At 41.6% G+C, this 19,414-nt stretch overlaps 1 protein-coding gene across 4 annotated transcripts in view; it reads right to left on the reverse strand.

Annotated features, from left to right (window-relative positions):
• Positions 1–939: 939 nt before the first annotated feature.
• The window catches only part of sbno2b (strawberry notch homolog 2b), an 80,466-nt gene continuing 61,991 nt past the window's right edge, over positions 940–19,414 (reverse strand). For all 4 annotated transcript variants that reach the window (XM_080431672.1, XM_080431670.1, XM_080431671.1 and 1 more), the window contains 15 exons: positions 18,968–19,150; positions 18,478–18,599; positions 18,051–18,182; positions 17,631–17,766; positions 16,189–16,301; positions 14,310–14,381; positions 13,428–13,536; positions 13,218–13,289; positions 12,908–13,051; positions 12,033–12,127; positions 10,694–10,786; positions 10,020–10,151; positions 8,758–8,834; positions 7,948–8,138; positions 940–7,477 (listed from right to left, as the gene is read on the reverse strand). In XM_080431672.1, coding sequence (XP_080287798.1) covers positions 6,351–7,477; positions 7,948–8,138; positions 8,758–8,834; positions 10,020–10,151; positions 10,694–10,786; positions 12,033–12,127; positions 12,908–13,051; positions 13,218–13,289; positions 13,428–13,536; positions 14,310–14,381; positions 16,189–16,301; positions 17,631–17,766; positions 18,051–18,182; positions 18,478–18,599; positions 18,968–19,150 — 2,798 coding nt within the window. In that variant the 3' untranslated portion in view covers positions 940–6,350. The remainder of the gene's footprint in view (positions 7,478–7,947; positions 8,139–8,757; positions 8,835–10,019; positions 10,152–10,693; positions 10,787–12,032; positions 12,128–12,907; positions 13,052–13,217; positions 13,290–13,427; positions 13,537–14,309; positions 14,382–16,188; positions 16,302–17,630; positions 17,767–18,050; positions 18,183–18,477; positions 18,600–18,967; positions 19,151–19,414) is intronic.

Here is a 19,414-nt window from a genome sequence, read left to right on the forward strand (position 1 = left end):
TCTTACGTGATGATGATATGTACATCTTAGACTTTAATCCTAGCCTGAAGACGTTATGCAAACTAGCCGTTATTCAGCACTGTCTGGAGCAGTCGGAACTCCCACACAACATCAGGTGGGAACTGGCAGTCATGACTCCCAACAGCAGGTTTTCAAAAAGGTCGGAGTTGCGTTAGTTTGTTGGCCATACAATTTCTGTTTGGATCTTATTCGGTGGATTGTTTTGATCACCGACATTCTGAGGGATCTAACCATAGGCGTTTTCTTATTTTCTTTAAATATGAATATACCTTTGCTTAAGCACACTCATTACATTACATTACAGTCATTTAGCAGACGCTTTTATCCAAAGCAACTTACAATAAGTGCATTCAACATAGGTAGGGAACGAAACTACTAATCACCAGAAGTCTTAAGTGCATTTTCTGCAAAAACAAGCAACCAAGAGTATACCTAGCGCTAAGGTAAAAGTGCAATATATCAGCTACCTACTTTCTGAAACAGATGAGACAAAATAGCAAAATCAAATGAGCAAGAGCTAAAGCAAATAAGTGTATCGACTAAACGAGATCCAATAAAACAATAAAACAAGAGTTCGTACAACTAGTTAACAAGTAGGCCAGGCAAAGAGGAAGGGTAGTGTTTCACACTTAATATACCTATCTTTTTATATTCCATTTCACTTCAGAGTTTTATTGTTGTGTGTAGCCCACCCGTCTTTCTCACCAAGGGAATAGTGTATGTACTTGCTGAACCAAGTATTTGATTCCGATTCTGAAGCTTCCTCCCCCAAGTAGTATTATATTTATTACACGTGTATAGTACTTGTTCTATTTTTATACAGTGCATCAGGTTCACTCATGTTGAGTAGATGTAGGCTATACAATAAACTACTCTGAGTAAGGATACTGTAATCATGGTGAAAAAAAAGACTCAAAATTCAGCAATCTTCAAGGTTTTATTTGTTTACAAAGTTAAGATTGCAATATGATATATTCCTTCCTTTATGAGTAGAAAACCTTTTTAAAGAATTAGTCGAAAGGCACGATTTTTACAATATATACATTTCGATCTAAATTATAAATATATATAGAAAAACAAAAGCACAACCCAGAATAAAAGTGCTGAACACATCTTTTTTTACAGAAAAAATAGGCTTTGTTTAAAAATACATACAATCAGTAGCATGTTTTTTGTTTCATTTTTTGTTAGCAATAAATTATTTGAATGTGATAACATTTATTTATATAATATGCAAAAGGTGGGGAAACAAAGAAGTTTGTTACAGTATACAAATAGCAATCCATCAAAAGGTCAGGAACACAATGAGCTTGCAACTCTCAATCATAAACAAGAACAGTAACATGATTATGCCATTCTTAGTGCAAAATTATAAAAATGACAAAAGGCCTAACTACTCTAGTCATAGTAACAGAGTTTCAAAAGAAACAAAATTATTGTATTTTTTTTTCAGAATGTCTACCTTTATCCAATTCCCTCAAATGTAAAAACAAATATATAATAATTATGACCGCATAACTGATGGGGAGAGCCAACTCATTTGTATATCTCGGAATGTGCCTTGATGGAGAAAACTACAAGCAAAATTAAAGTGGGCATGAAGACACCATAAAAACATCTTAAAACATACTTAAAAGGCTGAGAGGAAGCAATCAAGTGTGATTAATACACACAAGAGACTAAATCAAGACAGATGCAATAGAGCGAAGGCTGAAGACTTGCACAAACCATTGCACATACGAGTATAACCCAGTGCAAATCTGCACTAAATCTTTGTCAGATTTAACATGGATGAATTGTATAATAACCCTACCACAAAAATAAAACATTGAAAAGACAAAATAATAATGTTCCTTAAAAGAAACAGCCTTTGATCTTTGCCCTAAGAAGGCATACATGTTAAGAATCACTGACACTTCCACTACAATGACAAAACAGACCCATCACATTAAGTTTCTGAAAAAGCAAAAACAAAAAACAAAAACAAATACAGCAAAAGGTTGCAGCACAGAATGAAGAAATAAAATCGCAATCAAATGTACTGGTTAGTCTCTCCGCTGTCATAAGGGAAAACCATATAACATGTCTTATAACTCTTCGACCAATACATTTCTTTAAGGTTTCTTCCTGAGATTGATAAAAAGATCAGATATCTTAGAGCCAGTAACTTCAGGAGTGTCTGTCTGTGGAATACTTTGGTATGTCTGCCAACTAAAGCCCTGGCATAATCTGTAGAAGTTGGAAAAAATAAAATAAAGAAATTATACTTGAAGCAAAATCAAAATGAGTAGAAACTAAACCCAGACACTGTACAGCAGTACAGAACAGTGCAATATTATTTGGTGGCAGGTTATAATAGACTTTTCTTGCTTTTTTGTTTTATAGTAATCTTGAAAACTAGAAACTTCCCTGACCGAACTTTTTGATAACTAACATAATAATCAGGATAACATTATATCTAAAATCTAAATATCCCTTAAATATAAATATCAACAATGATAAATTTCATAATAACTATGATGACAAAAACACCAAGACCACATTGCTTTCATCCCAGTACAATGTTCTATACAAAGGTCACATACATAGTATTTCAGCTGTTTGACTACTAGAATACGGAGCGGAACAGAAACAAAAATCCAATTCATACCATGCACAGGTATTCACAAACCATTGCTTGCTTTTGAACGTAAACAGTACTGAGACTTTTCAAAAATCTGGGTTGGTTTGTTTTTCCTTTTTATTGCTTTTGGATTGGTTGATCTTACCCAGGCATTTTGTCGTGGACCAACTACAGTGCATTAATTTCACACAAAGACAGTTGGATCTTACAGGTTTCCATATACAATATATCTAAACCTCCCAAAAAGTTTGAAAATGTGTATTCTTTTCCCGATCATATCATATCTGTACTAGCAGCATTGTATCTTATATAACTGGAAAGCTGTCCATTTCCCTTTAGAATAATGTCCCATTTGTAATCACTGTGCATGTGTGGGATGAGCAGCACAGTGGGGGTTTCCAGGTGAAATGTGCCAAATTTCCCTCCCTAAGTCAAACCTGTATACTTTGGTATTGACTTGATTGGCACTTGATTGGCAACACTTGAGCGCGTAATGCTGAATTTACTTTACATGTGCTTAAATGGGGCCTGTTGTGAGTTGCTCTCCATCTTACAAGCATTTACAGGTGGTTGACTGTGAACATAATGCGCTGCGAGTCCTTCATACAGCTCATTTGGCCAAACAGGTCATTTGGTATCTGCTCCATCCATTGGCAACACTGACAATGGAACCTGAATAGCAGGTTCTACATATGGAGACAACATGGAGAATGCTGTCGATTGTTGCATTGATCCAGTTTTTGGTGGGGGCAGTATTTGCATCACTGTCACCAGACTCACCACTGAAGGTGATCTCAATACAGACTAAGATATCAGGACGAGATTCTGCAACCATTGGCGATCCCATATCTTCACAATCTGGGAACTAACAACATCCTCCACGATGATCACAGATTACCTCCATAATGTGGACGTAGAGAGGATGGAATGACCTGCCAATAGCCCGGACCTCAACCTAGTTGGAACACTATCTGGACCAGCTCAGTCATTACTCTGTACCGGACAGTGTAAAGAAACGTGACATTAGCTGACCTGCAACAAATCCTTGAGGAATGGAATGCCATCCCACAGCAACGCATGACTAGGCTGGTGACAAGCAGGAGGTGGTGGTGGTGCACCGTGGCGCGAGGCTGTCGTGTCCTTGTATGGTTCTTCCACCCACAACTGAGGCCCGTGACTGTTTGTTCAGTGAATAAAGCATAAAATGTATTCCTTGTTGCTGATAGAGTTGGTTGTTCTGATGAATAGATACTGTCTGGCACATTTTACTTGGGATCTCCCCACATAATCAGTAATGCCGATCATCCCACAAATGGATGATTACAAATGGAACATTATAAAGGGAAATGGACAGGTCTTCCCAATGATATAAGATACAAAGCTAATAATACAGTGACAGAGATATGATTGACCAAACGCATTTCCAAACTTCTTTGAGTGGTTTATACATAATACAAATTTTTCTTCTTCTCCATATCAATATTGGTCAAAAATTATTCAAAAAAACCAAACACAAACAAAAAGCACTCGAGTCAAGACTTTCCTGAGAACTTCAAATCAAACAAACCAGGAGTCACATCACTAGATGTTGTAGTCAGTTTTTGTTTTTGGAGGGGAGGGGGGTAGGTGGGTAATAATTTCTTTGACACAATTTCAACTCATTCTCCGCTCAATAGAGTTATCCTTGTAGCATCCGTCTCATATCGACTCCCAAGCACACAGCCCTACGAGTTGGGAAAACAAGGGGGGGTCGGGGCAGAGGTCTGCTGCTATGGGTTCCACAGATAAACATAAAAACACATACAGGCTAATGGAGATGGGAGCTTTAATCCAGAAGTCCACCACCAACATTTTGTAACACCAACGACGACCGACTTAGGGGCTAATAGTTAAATACAAATATATCACAATAAATTAAGATTAAAACCAACAAATCCTTATGAAGTACAAATCTATACATCAGGCCTATACGGGTTCATTTTTAAAGACTGCATTTTTAGTAGATTTCTCCAAAGGCACTGTTTGCAACTGCAGACTGACCTCCCTCTCCCTTCTTTATCACGCTAGACACAGACGAGTGTTCATACAAGCAGGGAGAGAAACAAGAGCGGGCAAGTAGAGGCAGATTAAAACGGAGGCAGGCTCATAGCTCACTAGCCAATTGATCTGATCCGTGTGTTTTTTGTTGTCGTTTTGTTTCCAGTTCAACTATTTATCTTCACTGAAATTCTAGCCAAGCCTGGCATAAAGCTGTGTCCCATTTGGAGCTGTAGTTATAGATAAAAGGTTTATACCTCAATGAATAAACCCAATTTGAATCTATCCTTGTACTGTATGCATTTCTTTTTACAACATACACATCTACCACAATATTTGTTTTCCAAATGGCAAAAAAATAAATTCTTACTTTGATACAGCTGCCTTAGACTGTTTGAGGGAACATTTTGGTACAAAGTATTGCACTCTGATCAGTAGCCCCTTTTATACAGAGATCCTGCAACATAGCTGAAAAGAAGATCCGTCATCATGCAGGCTTTGCTTTTTTACACAGAACCAGAAAGCCTGCCGAGTGTGCTTATACATAGCATGCCAGCGTACTGGAATCAGAGGTGTGACGTGTAACACAACAGCATCAGCGTCTAGTTTGACGTTTGACATACATGTCAGTCAGGCAGCGACATTGCTCTCTAATCAATAATGGCAGGTGAACTGAGAGTTTAGGTGCTTTTGATAGCCGTGCAAACGTGTACAAGTCATTTGGCGCAGAGTTATTCAAAAACATGAGTGCATCCAGAGGGGGGCCGCCATCATCTGGCGACCCCCCCAGACCAACACAGTCACGAACGACCCTCTGCGCCGGGCAGTCGCCTGGCAACGTCAGGCCAGCTGAGAGTCCTCGGCACCCAGATAATGCTATTGTTCTGTCTAGGCAGGATGCTGACTTGGAGGCGTTCAGTCATAAGCCCGCAGATGGTAGCATCCCCCCCAGTGGCTCCTCAGCCAAGCACATGCACCAAATGTCTGAACCTGCGGTTCCTCTCATACTGAGCAGGATTACTATTGCAACAACACATTATCAGTAGGGTAAAACTAACATGTCTCACGACAGTCTAAAAATGTCTTCAGAGATTTTTAAATCCTCTGGTGGCGGGTTGCACGCAATTTTCAATTTAGGTGTTTAGCAGGGCGACCCAACACACACCACATAATCAAAATGTCACACCCCTGTCCCCGCCACGTTGGCTATCCCTTTTACACCAACATCGAGTCGGCTGTGTGACCACATCCGCTGCTGGTTTTAACGGCAGGACGACAATACCCCTCCATTTCAACTTTTATAAAGAACAGCAAGGCGGAAGAACAAGATTCCCACCTTGCACACTGTGTAAAAGGGGCTAGTGACTCCACCAATTAAAAATACATTAGATTATATAATACAAGTCTCCCAACATTTATCAGGTGGTCAGATATGAAAAATGTAGCAACCTAGTGAATGTGACCCAAGCAGTTGAATGTCAACTTTGGATGAGATAAGGGTGAGCTGAGCACGGGACAGGACAGGCAGTGATGTGACTATAGGCCCTGAGGGGGGGTTGGGGGGGGGGGGGGTCGGAGCAGGACCAAGGGATACGTTCACAGACAGCAGCTAACAACAAGACACAATCTGCTAAAACAAAAACTAAAAAATAGTCCAGATGAGTTGCCCTTAAGCAGTGTCCCATTCTTGTCCATACTGTATGACAGACTTGCGATCCAATCCGGCCTGTAGCATGCTGTTCAGAACCTCGCGCACATTGAGGGCATCGGTACTGCAATGCCCGTTGGGTAAAGAGTCTGACGGCGAAGTGAGGGCAGAGGGGGAGGAAGAGGAGAAGAGCGAGGAGGGGGAGGAGTTTGTGTTGGAGAAAAGAGAGGATGAGGAAGACGAGGGGATGAGGGTGGACGTGGATAGGAGCCCGGTGCTGATGTGAGACACTGTGTTGTTGGAGATGGACGAGCTGGCAGGAGACGAGGAAGGGTTGGACGTCTGTGTGGACAGTGGGTACGGCGGGGGCAAGTCTAAGAAGTCCATAAAGTCTGGTGGGATGTTGTTGACCAGCAGCTGCTGCTGCTGCTGCTGCTGCTGCTGCTGCTGTCTGGCCTGCAGATGCGGCTGCTGCTGTATTTGTGCGTTCTGAGTGCTCCGAGCAAACAGAGACTCAAGACTAAAGTCATCCGGGAAGCTTCCAAGACTCAGCATACCCTCTGTGCTGTCTGGGGAGGGCGACGGTGAGTTGACGGTCAGGTCCAAGATGTCTTCCAGAGGGTTCTTGGAGGACGACGGGGCCGACATGGAGGTCTGGGAAGGGGGCAGGGAGGGGTTCTTAAGCTGGGCAAAAGGGGATAAGAAGGACTGTGGATAGTGGGAGAAGTGGGAGCTGAGGCTCGCCATACTGGGCAGAGTGCCCTGGTTTGTGGCGGTGCCATGGTTGGCCCGGTTGAGCAGGGTCCTTTGAGGGATTTGGCTGGAGTTCCTCTGTAAAGACGAGAGGGTCAAGTTTTGGGCGGCTCGCAGACTGGACTGGATATGTAGTGGGATGTGGTTCAGTTTCTGGTTCAGGGATGGGAGTGGGGTCAGGGACTGGTTCCGAATATGATTCTGATTGCTGATCAGCTTGGCCAGGAGGTGTTTGTTCTGCTCCAGCTTGCGCTCTTCAGCCAGCTTGCGCTTCTCAGCCAGCTGTTGCTCCACAATCTGCTGGTCCCTCTCTTTGCGCCTCCTCTTAACCTCCTCGTCCATCGACACTAGCTCCTCGCGCACACGGCCAACGCAGTTTTCCGGGATCTTAATGCCTGGAGAAGATGTAATGTATTAATATTTCTAAAATAAACTCAGTATTCAGAGTTCACAATATCTGCTGTGTTGTGTAGGAACTCATTTGTTACGCTTTCAACAGTGTTACTTGGTGCCCCATCTTGCAGTGCTGTAGGGAAAACCCTGCTTTATTATAGTTAATGAGGACAACAAGCAACATGCCAAAACAATGAGGCCAGCTTCATGACCAGAATTTGTGACATCTTGACATCTGCCACAACTATCTCATCATGTTTTAAAGGATCATGCAATTTTTCTTACACCAACAATTTTTTTTACATAGACAAATGTGCATTAATTTTCTAAAATATGCAAGTTTTAAATAAAATAGATACACAGGAGATGAAGATTCAAATGTATATCTTTGGCTTAGAGTGCCATGAAAAGACATTCCACAAGTCTGTGCCAACGGTGCAATGTGTTAATGGTATAAGAGGGCTATACTGACCAACTTGCTTATTGTGGTTTTTCGTTTTGAGGCGAACTATCTGCAGGATGCTGGAGCTGGTGATGTCAGAGACCAAGTCAGCCACACGCTTCCACACGCGCAGCAGCGCGCCGCACAGCATGTGGTACTGACGAATGCGCATGCCCTGCAGACACTCCTGGCCCTCTTCAATCTTCTTACATTTCCCATTCCTGGAGACGGAGAGGAGGTAGAGAGAGACAAACATACATGTTTAACGCCTCTGAAAATCCCTTTAACCCCTATAATCTTATGACCCTTTTCAAATTGTATCACATTTGAGTTGCTCCTTTAGGCAAGACTAAATCTCATGTGGCCTACAAAATCTTTAGTCATCCTTATGGCATCTGACCACAGACAACCCATTAGAATCCTCAAAGGACCGGCCTGATTTAATATGGGTGAGACATTTTTCTTCCCCCCCCCCCAAATACAGGGCAAAAGAGAAAGTGTAGAAACAGCTCTCCGACCAAGCAGTTTCCCATGTACACCCCCCCCCCCCCCATTTTTTAACAAGAAAAAACAAACACAAACAAAACATACAGTGCATATATTCCCACCCTACAACCCTCCCATCCCACCAATCAACCAAGGCCATGAGAGAGCTGGAAAAAAGGAGGGGGGAAGGGATAAGAAAAGCGAAGGAAGAAGAAAGGAAAAAATAGTAAGAAAAAAAAAAAGGAAAGACAAAAAATTTAGGGGGGGGGGGTCTGATTTAGTTGTCATCTTCAGGTGGCATTGAGACAGTTGAGCCAATAATCTTACAAGGAGTTTGTTTTTTACTTTACTCACCAGTTGGCATGGCTACACTTCTTGAAGGAGAAGGTGAACTGGTTCTCCCAGCTTCCCTTTGCCTCGTCTGGAGTAACCTGGGGAAGGAGCACATAACACGGCCATCAGTATGGAATGTACCACCATCATCACAGCATTCACAACAGCAGTGTTGATTTCGTCGACTAAAACTATGATGAAAAATGTTCGTCGACTACCTTTTTTCACTGACGAAAACTAAATAAAAACTAAATAAAAACTAAGCTATGATGACTAAAACTGAGACTAAATATATTGACAATTTCGTCAACAAATAAAAACTAGACTAAAATGTTAGTGAGGGACTAGTGGAGAAGAGATCCAGTAGAACTAAAAGACAAGTCATGTTATGTTTGATTGTGCTCGGGTGTTGCGCTCTGAAAATAGCAGATCTACAAGATAATAATAGATCGGCTATTTTTAGCATGCAGCCAAGTGTAAAATCAGCCATTACGGCGTGCCAAAATACATTTTAGTTAACTAAATCAACTGTAGATTTAGTCAACTATAATCTTATGATATTTAGTCGACTAAAACATTTCAGATGACTAAAATATGACTAAAACTAAAGCTGTCAAAATCAACACTGCACAACAGCACCACATTACACTGGGACATAGCCCATAACGTACACCAGGGAGAGGACAACACTGAGCACGACAGAATACAGAATGAGAAGAACACAAGAGGATTCACACTCCATAAAGACATTAGTGTGTTCCCAGTCATACGTAGGTGACAGATTGTGGTTCCATCACATTAATCTCAATCCTTCACTGTGTTCAGTAAGCATATGGTGGGGGGGTCATTAATCATCACCCACTTAGTCATGTGGGAAAGTGAACGAGGTACAGCTTATTTCAACAGCAGCAACGTATACAAATGGGATTTGCAACAACCTCTTGAGCCATACGTTTAATCCTGCATTAGTTTTCTCATGCATTTGCTAATGAGTTTAGTAGTCTATGCAATATTGCAACACATTTACGTTCTAGAATATGCCTTTGTATACCGTCTGAGTCACAACTCCTTTTTTTCTCCACAAGGTGGCAGTTGACTCCATGAAACAGTGACGCACCATGCTTTGTAATACCAGATTGGTCTTTCCTCAGCCTTTTTATTCCACTTAAACAACTTGCAATTCCCTTGCTAGTGTGAACATGTTAGACAAATCACCAGACAGACTACATAGGCAAACTGCAAATTTGACCCGCCGACTGACAGACAGAGAAACAGGCTCTCACCTTGCGATAACGTTGCAGCAGGTTGTCCAGGCTCTCAGGGTGGGCCTGCTTGCCAATGTTGGGCTTGTACACAACAAAGTTCTTGCCTCTGCCCTGCTCAGCTAACAGTACACATGGGTGGTTACCTCGCAGCTGTGAGGAGGAAGCAAAGGTTAGTACTATGTAGGTAATCACATGGTTGTTTTTTTTTTGTCATGCACACAATATTCCCTCTACTGTATACGGAAGTAAAATGCATTCATTTTATGGATTAATCTTAATGATAATTATTATTATGTTTGGCTTTTATGCCTTTATTGATAGGATAGTAGTCTGACAGGAAATGGGGAGAAAGATGGGGAGTGACACGCAGCAAAGGCCATCGGAAATCGGGACTCGAACCTGCGACGCACTGTCAGGCTACTTTAGAGCCTAGGTGCCTGGACCGCTACGGCAGCGGTCCAGGCTATATAAGTAAAATGCTATTATTAACACAGTCAAACAACTGAAACGAATGAAATAACGTCTTCTGCTTATTTCCTGCTACATAAAGCAATGCAGTCTCTTCGAAATTTCGCACATATCGGAGATAGAGGTTACAGACTTACGGACAGAACACACAGCTGTGTGGAAAACGAGGCTTAATACCTGGACCACATAAATATACTGTAAATATAAGTATACTGTATATTCACCTTATGAGATAAGTAGAAGCCCTCATCAGGGCGGCTGAGTTTCTGTGCCTTTTCACAGGCCTCTTCCCACGGCATACCTCTGTCCACACTGATCTATAGGGGGGAGAAGTACAGGGAAAGAGAATAAGAATACATGACTCATTAAGAGAAGAAACTAGGCAGCCACATAACCACATACTGTAAGGGGGCTGATGGAGAGAGAAACGCCTGTGAAGAAATACAAGATCATAATGATTGGTGTAGTGATATACTGTATAGATGCAGATTTGAACCAAAGACTATACAGTCACGTACAGTATGTCTATATGCACCCACTCTTTCTACACTTGCTAAACCAGTCCCGATTGTGCAGCACGCTGCTTTCTACCAAGGTTTAAAATGTCAGTGTAGGTTAGCCTGCAGCAACAGCAAAAAAGCAAGAGATACCATTAATCATCTTTTTCACAAGTCCTACTGGTGGCTCCACAGACTCCTCCGCCTTGGGCTCAATCTGGATCACAGATTTGAATCAAAGCTTTCATACAAAGCCACCATCTCTAAAACTAAGAGTTTGTTTTATAATAACTCATAGCTGAAACCAGATTCATGTTTCAATCCGTTGACTTATGTATGCATGGAAGAAGATGTTTCGGGCAAACCTTGGCTTAAAGGGATAGTTCACCACTTCACCCCCAAAATATTTTTTTTTCTATTTCAAATCAATTACACACCCAATGGAGACTTGAATTCATGGAATTCATAATTTGATATAATTTGATTTCAAATTATTGGCTTAGGAATGGGACAAAAACAAAAAAGCCTTCATGGGGTGTGTAATTGATAGAAAATAAGTAATTATTTTGGGTGAACTATCCCTTTAAGGAAACCTTTAGTTCATTAAGAGTTCATTAATTTGGAGATATAGCTCTAATGACATATAGTACATGCGTTTACCTAACAGGACCCTATAGTCTGAACAACTAAAAGAGGAGACAGACCCACACATACGTAACACTAAGTAGTAAAAGGGGATTACTGTCACACATCTGGAGTGAGGTTCATGCTAATGTATGTCTTTTATAGGTCAGCAAAGCAGAAAGCTTCTGCTCCAACATAATGTTCAGTAAGTATATCATATCTCACTACAGGAGCATAACACAACAGCATTATGTAAAAGTTCAAAGATCACCTAAAGCTTGTAAATGTCCACTGGCTGTCTGACTGAACCCGTTACCTACAAAGCAGGCACTAGGTAACAGGTCTATACAGGTCTAGAACAGTTCCATGCGCCTCATTTATAGTGCTATATGAGATAGTGCCCACATTATAGTGTTATGTAAGATGATAGGAGTGTGCCTACCTTATACAAAACAACCTGTCCGTCCTGAGGGTTTCCTGCCGTCAGGAAATTCTCCTGTTTCTCCTCATAGATCTCATCATTACCTGGGGCAAGGTCTGAGAGAGACACAGCAGAATAGAACATCAGAGCAGAACAGGACTGATAGGTACTGGAGATACATTGGGAGTAGAATGAACAGAACAGTTGTAGCCGTGAGAGAGAGAATGGCCTGCTGCAAGCGTGAAAGGAATAGCCCAAAAAGATTAAGTGTCTTAAGACAAAGTAAAGCCTAATTTATGCTTTGAAAATGTCTTTGTACAAGTGAAAGAGGTGTCACACCTCGTTTTTCGCGTGACGTGTTTTCTTCTCTTTTTTCACCATAGTTCAACAAAGCATATACTAGGCTGAAGCCATTTAACCAACATAGTTTACTGTAAGTCTATTTGACAGGAAAAAAAAAGTGTTTTCACTACACTGGGATTAAAGAAACAGACAGTGAGTGATGTTTGCAGGCCTACCACTTGTTCCAGTGCTTTCATAAGTAAATAAGTAGGCTTGGGAACCAACGGTTCCTAAGCCATGTGGCCCATAGGTCAGGCTAATATCTCCTGTTTCTCCCGTTCTTCAGCATTTCAGATTGCATGTTATCAATCGTTTAACTATTTAAGGCCCACATTGTCATACGATGAATAGCAAAAATAGCCAGTCTACAAGCTCCCAAAGCATTGCGATTGTGAGCTTGCAGATCTGCAATTTGTTATTGATTTTTTTTTTTTTTAATTTTTATTTACACCTACTGTATAATGACATGCCCAAAATAGGGACGCAGAGTTGTTAAGTGCTAAGCAACACCAGATTTGCCCAGCACCTCTCATAGCGTTGAGTGAGCTCCATACCTAGGATTCCCATGTCGTATTTTCCCTCCTTCTTGTCCTTCTCGATTAGGTAGTCAAAGTTGTCAGTAAAGTACTGGAAGAGATAGTTCTGCTTGTGGACCTCCAGGCCCAGGATCCGGTTCAGGAACTTTGTGATGCTGCAGTCTGAGACGGGGGGGGGGGGGGGGGGGGGGAAACAAAGGTCAGTAATTCACCAAGATTTTATGCGAGATCCTAAATGCACAATGTAATTCATCAGTTGCTGTTCTAAGTTAAGAGTGGATCTACACACTCGGTTTTAAATCTGTAGGTACCTCTATCAGTGTCTTACCTTTCTCAGTGTTGATCCCAAAGCGAGACTCCCTACAAAAGATGCCCACATCCATCATACCAATCTTCATGTCTGGAACAAAAACAAACAAATTAAATTTCAATTAGGGCTGCAACTATCAGAATCAGAACCATCTTTATTGTCACATCAAGTTCATTCAAGAACAAGGTTTCTTGTTCACACTACCCTGAGTGTAACAGGAGAACATACCTCTGAAGAACATGGCCTCACCCCCGGGGTAGCCTTTGGGTGGGGGAACCTTGTTCTCTATATGACCCAGGATCGCTTTGGTTATTTTATCCAGAGCCTTGGTACCATACTGCAGGGTGACAGAGAATACACCAGGTATAAAAACATTGTCAACGCTCTATTTCAAACAACAGCTTCAATTATAGATCCCTTGGGAACCCCAGTCAATCAAGTACATAGGGTGCAAGTCATTTTGTCAAGATAATTCACAGGGCCTTCACTACCCCTTTGAGGTGTTTATAGACAGTAAATGAAACACACATCATTAGGGATGCCCCACTAGGTTTTGGTCACAGGTGACCTCAGTGCTGTCTGATGCCCTCAGCTTCGGTATTGCAGCCTCATTGCACCTTATTCCTTTTAAATGGCTTTTTCTTTTGTTGCAGCTATCAGTCCCCCAGCGGAGACAACTTCTTGCCATACTCACGGCAGAAAGAAAACTTTACAGAAAGCATGTATAATGCCTAGTTTTCTGCCGTTTTAGACTTAGCACTTTACTTTAGCACTTTGAGATTTGTAAAAATGTAAAGTGCGTAAAAGAAACAAAAAGTATTATTATTATTATTATTAGATTGCCAACTCATGAGCTGCTATTCAGAAGTCCTTCACTCCCTGTGTAGGACTACAGGGAGTGAAGGCTAAAACTAGTAAGGCATATTACAAGTAATAACTGCTGCACATGTGCCAGTTTTACTGTGTTAGCATATGATTTATTTATTAAAATAAATCCCGTATTGGAGCTTTAATGTCAAGAAGTCAAGCTAAAAGGCAAGAAAAATAAATCAAAAATAAGGGTATTGTCAGACTTGCAGGCCTGGTCCAGATTTTTCTGCATTGACCTACCTTGTTCTCAAAGTTGTATTTACTTAGATCTCTGGACTCAGTGGCTCTTCTATCCCCATGGGTTAACGCACCCTGAAAAGTAGAGCAGAGCCAACATTAGCATTATAGCCTTCTGAAAATCGTTCATACACTGACACACACACACAAACCAGGTAGTGTGACTATACAACGCCCTCTCAGCTGCTGGTTTGAGAATAAAGTGGTACTCTTGGTAAAGGTGACTTTCACATCACAGCTCAAAGTCTCCCGTGTGTCTTCATACCTCATTAAGCCTAATTTATACTTTGTCGCAAGATGGTGTCATTCGCCGGAAAAATCAGATTTTCAAAGGAAAAACAATACGCAGAGTGTGTATGTATATGTGTAAATATATATGTGTGTGTGTGTGTGTGTGTGTGTGTGTGTGTCAACACTGCATCGTGTCTGAGCCTAGATAGGAATCTAAAGCTAAATTCAAGAACAAACAAATACACTAATAGAACAATAACAAAAACGCCTTTTAATAACTACTTCAGCCGTATTTTATACCCCCCCCCCCCAAAAAAAGAAAGCCCCAATCGATTGTCTTGATACAGCTTAAAATTTGCATATAATGACAAGTCCAATAGGGACGCCAGAGTTGAACTGAATAATTGTATAATATATTTTAATGCCAGGTGAAAATGAGGTGTGCGCTGTATTCAGATTGAAACACATTTAGCCAACTTGTGACTTTTTTTCATTGATCTTTCGGATAAACTTTGTGCCTGTGGGGGTCAAGAAAGGTTTTTCAGAGGGAGTGGGTGATGTTAACAAGCTACTGGCACTGCCCACACACAGGAATGTCTGGAAACACCAAAACAAAAGGATGTCTGAGCCAGATATGACATCACTGCTCATCTGGAGACAGACAGTCACACAAGGTATTTGGCCCTCTGGTGCGAGAGCATGTGCACGCACTCACGTTCGTGCGTTCTGGTGTATCAAATTCAGCCAGGAGGATACGATGTGACCTATTCTCAAGGCGAATTACCGAACACAGCTGGCAAAGACAGGAAGGACTTTCTGGAACTGCTACACCCCCCCCCCCCCAACTCTCAAAAAAAGCTCCCCCTCCTCCTCCTCCTCTTCTCTCCCAATAGAACAGTCACAAATACGGAGGAAAAAAATAGAACAGGGGGATTAGGAAAATAAATGGCTGGTGGTTCTGAAATGCAATAATAAATATGGAAAAGCGTGGTAGGCTCATAAAATTATCCATGCGTCTTCCTTTTCTTCTGTTAACTTAGTTTTTCCATTATTAGGACGGAGAGGGAAAGAACCTCTGAGAATCTCCTGAGGTTTGCGATGTGGTGAGAAATTGTTTATGTGACCTTGAATAAACCAGCCAGAGAGGAGGGTCTACATGCCAGGGAAATGCCCCAGAACACAAGGAGGACAAAGGGTGAGAGAGCAAATGGAGGAGTATGGGCAATTAGAAAACAGGCAGACAGGTCGGTTTTGGTTAGCAGTGCAACTGGTTACCTCAGTATGCAGGTTTCACATGACAAATAAGGGTGATTTATTTAGTTAGGATTTATAATGTATTTGTAGAATCGGCCTCAAGTCTTAATGCATTATACAGTGTTTTGCACTGAAAATAGCCAATCTACAAGCTCACAACGAGTTTGTAGATCGGCTATTTTTGATGCACGACACGAAGGGGGGCATCTTCGGTAGAAAGAGAGTGTTCAGGACATTGAATCAGAAATTGAATTGTGGTACAATATGGTGAAAACAAATAACTGTCTAAAAGTCCAAAATATATGGAAATAACTGTCTAAAAGTCCAAAATATATGGAATCCAGACATAATAGGACAAAGAACATAGCTGAGAATAGTTATAGGATATGAGACATACCAGGCTCTCTAATCTCTTGGCCACAATGGAGGCAAAGCGTCTCTCCCCAGCCAGCTCAGAGATGAGGAAGATGTACTCTGGGGCCGTTACCTGATTGGATCGATGCGTGCGACCTGCAATGTCAATGAGAAGAGGAAGTCAGGATAGGAACTGTATGAAGATGGCAACCATTTGAAAAAACAAACAAACAAACAAAACACCCTCAAATAGTTGCCAGCAATAGGCTGCTGGCATAAAAATATAGCTCATGATGGAATACAACTATACAAAGTAGGTTGTTTGCTTACAAAACACGTAATGAAATATCCCATTTCAAATATCACAAAGCAGCCATGTTCAAAAACAATTAAATTAGGTACACCCCTCGAGAACACTCTAGCAAGCAATGTACTCATTCATTTAAATACGTTGCTTTTTGACACAAACGGCTTCCTATGATCATCCACAAACTAGTGTTATACAGTATATAATCATAATAGGACATTATTGCAGTAAAGTAAGTTCAGCTTTTCTGTGGAACTTCATAACTCTGGTCAAGTATGCTTGTGCGTGTGTGCTTATGCACATGCATTTGTGTGTTGCAGTCAGTGTAAACATTGACTTGTCAATCCAGCCCACGTGTACCAACCCGGCCTCAGCACCCAGCAGGAAGTTTGCTGATGGAAAGTCTTACAGAGGCAGTTCGTTAATTACTGCAAATAAATCATGCACTTTCCTGTGAGTGTGTATGTGTGCTCAAAGGTCTTTTTCACAGTGACACTGCAGTATTAGAGATCATATCTCTTATATGTAGTTTAAAACATTAGTTTGGCCTAATTCAATTTATAACACCTTGCTCCCTGTGGCAAAGCAGAACAGTCTCCGAACAGTTTTATCCAAATATTTTAAATTATGTATTGAACACACACACACACACACACACACACACACACACACTCTGAGTGTTCTAGCTGAGGATAGATAACAGCATATAGTATACTGTACGTTCATGCCCCATTTCCTTGTATACAAATGGACTTCCAGGCCAGTAAATGTTTTTATTTACTGGCTAGCTGCTTCCTTTTGTTTCTATTAGCATTGCTACAGAATGCTAACAACCGTCCAGTGGACATTGCTCAATAACTGTAAGGCCAATTTAAAATACGTTAAAACTATTAACTAACTAACTAACTATCCCTTTGGTTTGGTGTCACCTGTCACAGGAAAAGGCTGACTGACTGTGTCCAAAACGGTATCCTAATGCAGTCTTCTTTGACCCCAACGTTGGCCCCTAGTCTTACATGAGGGATAAAGGCAGACAACGATGCTCGACACAATCCCTCTGCATTCAAACCTTCTCCTTCAAGACTCCATACATTATTTCAACCAAGGCCTAACCCCAGGCTCATTCAGGACTTATTCCCTGCAACCTTTAACCCATGGTTTCCAACTCAAAGACTCACCAAACTGCTGTATGGCTCTGTCTGCACTCCAGGGCAGCTCCAAGGTCATGTGGACCCTGCGACACTGGTTCTTTATCCTCTTATCTGCCTGCAGGGAGATGCCAGAGCTAGCTGCCTCAGAGATGATGGCCACCAACTGGAGGAGAGGGAAGATGTTGAGTTGAGGGCAAACAGTGCTCAAGGAATAGCTAGTTTTAGTTACTCAATTATAGGAACACATGAAGTGGATCACTCTTTGAGAAAGCTACAAGATGATGATGAACCACTGGATCTCAAACAAGTGTAATACAGAGTAGCTTTAGCTGTCATAAGGGACCGAACACTGCATACTATTGAATAATCATTACTATTTATTTCTATTGTGTGCTTATTGTTAAGGGTAGTACAATTAAATACGTCTAATGCCTTCCTATGTCTGACCTTCTCTCCGCCCATGAAGCGGTCTTTCTCCTTGACGTTGATGTGATCGATGGTGTGGCCCTGTTCAGCCCGTGACTCGTAGCGGACGCTGCCATCGGGCCGTCGCACCACACGGCCCTTACGCCCCGTCATCTAAAAAGAAAAAAAACACACACACAATGTCTTCATTTAACTCATTTTTGACAGAAATGGCAGTCAGTTGGTCAGACAAGAACATGAAAACTTCAACATATTGTTTCGACTTTCGTTTGGAGACAGATTAGAGGAAGTGTACACAATAGCAAAGCACAGGAAGTGGAAACCCCTGCCACTACACATCACTTTTCTTTTTTTCACATCAACGGACTCTCCTGCACTTTTACTCATTAAACTGTAAGTCAACTGTATGACTGCCTGCCAACCATAGCAGGCTCTCCGCAGCCCGTACCTCTGAGACTTTCTCTGGCCCTCCGAACTTGTCGATGAGCTCGTCCAGCGTGTTGAGAGGTAGTTCTTTTCCCAGTACGGATATCTTGTTGAGAAGGCCCTGCTTCATCTCCTCTATCCTGGCTGTGGAAACACAAGAAGACAAAAGGAACATTAAATGGAGTAACACTAGCAGAGCATAAAGTCATGAGAGCATGAGTCATAAACCTCAACAGGACACGGCAGGCTACAGTGTCATGCTAGTGTCAGAGGGTTTTACTGTCTAGACCTGTGTGACAGGGACAGAATACAACAGCAGAGCATGTATCTGCTGTAGACATGTATCTACGCATGTATGCATGTATCTACGCATGTAGACAGAATAAAAAAACATCGTTCTGCTTATCGTGGGTGTAATTCCTTCATCAAGTGCCAACATGCAGAAACGGTACTGTCATTATTTGCAATCAGTAATGCAGCTTGGGTAAAAGAGGTCAGACCAGCTCGCCTACCTGTGTGGAGGCTAGTTTGGTTGACGAAGATGACGTCATCATTATCTAGCAGGGAGTCCGGGGAGGAGTTGGAGTCCGTGTCCATGCCATCTGAGTCACTGCTACTGTCGTCACTGATGTGGATGACACCAATGTGGTCCATCATGTGCTTAGCCAGCTTGGTCTGGCGGCCCCGTGGCTTACCTATTCAAATGTGACATATTTTAGAATCCGGCTCATTTAAAAAAAATAAACGTTTTTCACACAGGCCCTTTAAAAAAATGCTGCTAGATGAAAAATATTTTAAACTGAATAAATTGTTGCCGGGACACCTTTTTCCAGCAAAAAATATGTCATTTGTCATGCGATGCGACACAGTATAAATTAGCCTTAAGCAACACTGGACAGAAACCAATTCATTGAAATGTCAGTATTATAATATAATACTGACATTTCAATGAATTGGTC

The sequence above is a fragment of the Gymnoscopelus braueri genome (genome assembly GCF_963280865.1).
Source record: "Gymnoscopelus braueri genome assembly, chromosome: 6".
NCBI lineage: Eukaryota > Metazoa > Chordata > Actinopteri > Myctophiformes > Myctophidae > Gymnoscopelus > Gymnoscopelus braueri.